This window comes from Phoenix dactylifera, chromosome 11 (genome assembly GCF_051530095.1).
Source record: "Phoenix dactylifera cultivar Ajwa chromosome 11, Ajwa_hap1_PhDact_Kaust_v1.1, whole genome shotgun sequence".
Taxonomy (NCBI): Eukaryota; Viridiplantae; Streptophyta; class Magnoliopsida; order Arecales; family Arecaceae; genus Phoenix; species Phoenix dactylifera.
In genome coordinates, this window is record NC_143200.1 from 11,260,001 (window position 1) to 11,265,000 (window position 5,000).

Sequence of the window (5,000 nt, forward strand, 5' to 3'; positions counted from 1 at the left end):
AAGCTTGGTTTAGGAGTGGCCTAATGCAAGCCTAGCCTTGCAAAATGGGCACTAGGAAAACCAGCACAACTTTGTGATCCTGTGAAACTTTCTGTATGCGTCCAACAGCATCAAACAAGCATGCAACTTGAATTTGGCATGAGCCAACTGATGAAGTAAATGCGCCAAGGAGTTTGATTAGGATGGATGTTGAATGAGAATATAGTTTCATAATGGTAAGTAAAATTTATCATTTAACCAAATATTATATTCTCTTTCATTAGCCCTTTATTTAGTATAAATTTATTATTTAACCAAATATTGATTCTTTTTTGTGCATACCAGGTAACAATATGCCCCGAGGGAGACGATTTAGAGATGTGGAGTTCCATCATTCTCAGGTGGGATCTACTTCTGAGCAGTCCCTGCAGTCCCAGCAGCCATGTGAGCACCAGCAGCACGAGTCAGGATCTCAGCACGAGCCTCCTGCTGATTGTCCGGAGGATGAGCTCCGGATCCAGGGTAATTCGATTTAAAGTTCAAATTTTATGTTCATATTTGTCTTCAACTTTTTAAGACTTTTTAATTTTAATAGATGGACAAGGGACGGTGAGGACGAGACGGGGACCCACTCAAGCAAAGAATGTGTGGAAGCTTCCTCCGGGTGAGAAGATCATCATCCGATGCAACGAATTGGGGCAGCCCATCAATAGAGCTGGAAGTCTTCTATCAAGCTTTTTAGGGTCGGTTGCACGCAAGGGTCAGCTGTGTCCGCTCAACTATACGAAGTGGAATGACATGCTTCCTTCGTATAAGGTTGAGCTTCTTAGACTTATACAGGTAATGAATTGAATTTGTTCTTTTTAATTTGACCCCTCCTGTGTGTTAATTTGCTTACTACCATAATATTACTTTTGAGGTTCTATATTATTATAACATTCTGTATCTTGTTGTAGGGTAAGTTTGTACTCCCTCCAGAGAGCCATGATTGGGTGCTAAAGTCCCTCAACCGCAAATGGAAAGAATATAAAGCAAAATTGAAGACGGACTTCAAGCATGAGGGTATGACAGAGGAGGAGGTTGCTCGTGTGACTCCTTCTGATGTATACCCTCAGCAGTGGAGGGAGCTTGTTCACTATTGGTTTTCTGAAAAAGGACAGGTCACGTATATTGTTTCAATATTTTATATTATATTTATTATTAATATAGATTGCAAATATATACATTGAATAATATTATACTGTGTGCTTTTATTTTGGCAGACATATTCTAATATTGGCAGAGCTGCACGAGCATCTCAAGCAGTTCCTCATACTTCAGGCTCGAAGAGTTATGCGAGACGTAGAAATGAATTCGTAAGTTTGTTTGAAACTCTACTAACATATAGCACGTATCATGATATATAGTTTGGCAATATACTTTCCTATGTGTAGATAGTAGAGCATGGAAGGGAGCCTGGTGAGGTAGAGTTTTATAAGATGACCCACACTCACCGAGATGGCAGCTTTGTCCGGGACGAGTCGAGAGATATAGTTGTATGTATTCATTTTTTATTTGATCATAATTATTTTATTAATTTTACTTCCTTTAAATTATTAATGTGACTGTTTATTTTTTTGAGAGAGATATAGGAAAGAGCTACAAATCTCATTTCAGAGCGCGTCGGGGAGTCATCATCATCCGACGCGGCCAGTCGCGTCGAGGCTCAGGTCTATGCAGAATTGATGGGCCCAGAACGTTATGGTCGCGTGAGGGGTTACGGTATCGGAGTTACCCCCACTCAGCTGTCTGCAGTGAGCCGATATACCCAAGATGCCAGACAAGGTACTAGCACTGCAGAGGTTTATAGTTTGAAGACAGAGATGGCACAGATAAAGCAGTCATATGAGACAAGGATAGAGGAGATGAGGCAGAGTCATATGACTGATATGGCGGAGTTGAAGCAGAGCCAAGAGTTGAAGATACAATCTTTGCAGGATCAGCTTGACCATATTTCATCTTTTTTGCAGAGATTTGCTCCTCCGGTACATAACTAAATATATTTGAATATTTTATATAATTATAATGTATTCTTGTATGAGCGTGATGACTTTCATATTTTTAGTTTCTAAAGTATTTTTTTTCTTGTAGGTTGCTGATACTTCATCTACTCGTAGAGATGATGATGCCGTCGACTCTTGATACATCGTAGATTGTGTACTTACGATTTTGAGATGAATGTTTTTAGATTGTTTTAATTTTTTTTTTTTGATACTTACTATTGCTTGATCAATTGAAGTATTGAATTGGCATCATCCAGCTAAAAAACATGCATTTGTTAGTTATAGAAATTTAAGTTGTATGCCATATTTTAGGTGGTTAATTTTGTTTAATTTGCTTTATGATCACTTTGCAAACTGGCATTTTCTGATTGCAATACAACTTTCTTATATGGTTTACATGGTACTGTTGTGGTAAATGAAGGTGATTCATGTAATGATCGAGGTTAGTGTATGTGCCAGTCTGTATTCAATCTTTGATTTGTAAACCTACTTCACTGATTGACTTCAGTTTTCTAGATGGCCTTTGACATGTGCTCGATGTTTCCTGTGTTCCACCTGGTGTAGGTTCTGAGAGGCCTTTGCTTCCTTTTGACAAGGTAGAGGAGCAGGAAGACAGGAAGAAGGATGAGGCTAAGCCTGTCTCCTATTCATATTCCTTCTTCCACCTCATTTTCTCCCTTGCCAGCATGTACTCGGCTATGCTTCTTACTTTCTTGTGCATGATTCACTGGCAACATGCAAATATTTGCTGGGTAAACTTTGATTTCATTCTCTGAAACTTTAGATAATGGGAACAATTTGTATTGGGTAATCCTACTGTTTGCTCGGCCGGAAGGAAGGTATGCTTTCTTCTGCTTTACATGTTGGACTGGGAGCCGCAGTTATTGAAAATATTGGGCAGGCTTTTGGTACTAAAAAAACAGCGGCGGTTGTTGCAGTATGATCGGGTATAGATCTTGGAAAGGACTTTAATTAGTATGTTCTATATTGACTTGACAGGAACATGGTTTCAGGACAGGCAGTCCGGCTGGATGACTTGACTCCCACGATCTAGATGAGGTAACTGGAATACATCTTCTTCATGAAAGTAAACTGTAGATTTTGCTTTTCTTCCTCTTGTTCTTCTTCGATGGTTAGCAGGGCTACTTGTCATACATGAGAAACCTGATAGATCATTCTTGTGGTTCTATTTTGCTGGCCAGCAATCTTGATCGTTTGCATTTTACTTGATTGTGTGCTTTTGCTAATTTTTGTTCTGTATTCTTTCAATTCTTGCAGTCTTTGGAGCTGTGGAATGTGATAGAGAACCAAACCATGACGGTCCAGGCACACGAAGGTCTTATTGCAGCATTGGCACAGTCACAAGCCACAGGAATGGTGGCCTCTGCTAGCCATGACAAGTCTGTTAAGCTGTGGAAGTAAGCATGGGGGGTGTTGCAGTGGAAGTAAGCTGTAGAAGTAAGCCACAGGAATTTTTGGAAGCTACTTTGATGGTTTATGTATTCGTAGACTAAATGTTTTGTGTCATCTGTACTGAACTTCTTGTTCTATCTTACTAATCCCAGTGGTGTAGAAATGCATACCTTGTTATAATTAGTGTTGGAAGCAGTGGAACAGAGCTACTGCTGCACTGATTGTTGGTAAATCTTAGTTTTTAAGGTAACACGTGCTTGCTTTTCCATGTCTAGCCTCCATGATGGATGTGCTTCTTGGCAAACTATGTCTCTTCAACCAAATGATACTTTATATAATATATCTATGAACCATGTAATTTATGTTGATTTGGAGAAATAGTGCGATCTGATGACTAGTGTAATTTATGTAATTTATGTAATTTATGTTGATTCATGTAATTTATGTAATTTATGTAAGAATGCAGACAAGCCTGGAGGAAATATTGATCTAAAGAAAGGTGCTGCTGAGGTAATCTGCGCCCTAAATAATGCCGATACGCCTTTTGTTTAGCTTATTTACCTTAATGGAGTGCTGTCCATCAGCTACTATGTGCTCATGGGCCATTTGGTTCAGGTGTGCTCATGACATAACTTTGTTACTGTGTAATGCCTCCATATCTTTCCTTGTTGATAATGTTGTGCTTTTGCTGCCGGTGTTAAGCATATAAAAGCTTATAAAACAGAAATGCAAAGTCATCTCCAAAGATCACATAATGTGATATCTTTTGCTATTTCTACATTGTTTTGCTTATCTGCCTTTGTCATAACCTTCTTTTCATTTTTACAATTGTTTCTGTTCAGTTGGCGACATCATTAGTTGGTTAATTGAAAATTTCAAGAATGATAAAGCTACTGAGTCATCAACAAAAAGTAATAAAACCAATGAGAGAAAAAAAAGCTTTAGAAAAAGAGTCTGCAGAGAAGGAAGCAGAATGCAGCATTACTATTCTTAATATACATGTCGGTGTTATTTGCAAGGCATGGAAGCATCCATCTGCTGACAGGTAGTTCTGTTTCTTTCAAGGCATCTACCTTAAATTTTTAGAAGAACTTCATAGCTTTTAGTCCATTCTATAGTTTATTGGTTGAGATAGACCTGGGAGAAGGCAACTTGCGCCAGGTAGTTGGTTGTCTTGCAAAGTTTTATAGCCCAGATGAACTGCTAGGCTTGGAAAGCCACATTTGATAATAAACTCTTGAGACTGAAATCACAAATCATTTTCCTTCAGTGCTATCTATATTTACTTGTGAGACAAAATCTTCCCATTTTTAAAAGAAAAATCATCACAACTTGGGTGATGATGCATGTTTTTGTGTATGAATTGGCATGGATTTGAACTTTTTACCCATATGCCAGACTACCTACTTAAAGAACTGGTTGATTTCTTGTATTTATTGGTAATTCCAAGTTAACTCCAACACAGTTTCCATTCTATCCCTTGTGCTGGTATTTTGCAGAATTGACTGGGTATGGTAATCGAAGATATTCCTCTGTTCTGAAAGCAGCTAGAAGATGGTTCCACTG

The 5,000-nt window shown here is 38.5% G+C and overlaps 1 protein-coding gene and 1 long non-coding RNA gene across 3 annotated transcripts in view; both read left to right on the forward strand.

Annotated features, from left to right (window-relative positions):
• Positions 1 to 2,237, forward strand: part of LOC148700656 (uncharacterized) — a 4,065-nt gene extending 1,828 nt beyond the window's left edge. Inside the window, exons 1-8 of one of the 2 annotated variants that reach the window (XM_088706794.2) lie at positions 1 to 215; positions 325 to 501; positions 575 to 819; positions 936 to 1,139; positions 1,242 to 1,334; positions 1,413 to 1,514; positions 1,611 to 2,003; positions 2,110 to 2,237. The exon at positions 1 to 215 is cut by the window's left edge and continues 898 nt beyond it. In XM_088706794.2, coding sequence (XP_088562920.1) covers positions 333 to 501; positions 575 to 819; positions 936 to 1,139; positions 1,242 to 1,334; positions 1,413 to 1,514; positions 1,611 to 2,003; positions 2,110 to 2,160 — 1,257 coding nt within the window. In that variant the 5' untranslated portion in view covers positions 1 to 215; positions 325 to 332 and the 3' untranslated portion in view covers positions 2,161 to 2,237. The remainder of the gene's footprint in view (positions 216 to 324; positions 502 to 574; positions 820 to 935; positions 1,140 to 1,241; positions 1,335 to 1,412; positions 1,515 to 1,610; positions 2,004 to 2,109) is intronic. The other variant, XM_088706793.1, reaches the window with a different exon arrangement.
• A 7-nt stretch (positions 2,238 to 2,244) lies between these two features.
• Positions 2,245 to 3,702, forward strand: LOC120106792 (uncharacterized). Its single transcript, XR_015971154.2, has 3 exons — positions 2,245 to 2,463; positions 2,586 to 3,080; positions 3,300 to 3,702. It is a non-coding gene; the product is annotated as an uncharacterized LOC120106792 (long non-coding RNA).
• The last annotated feature ends 1,298 nt before the right edge of the window (positions 3,703 to 5,000 follow it).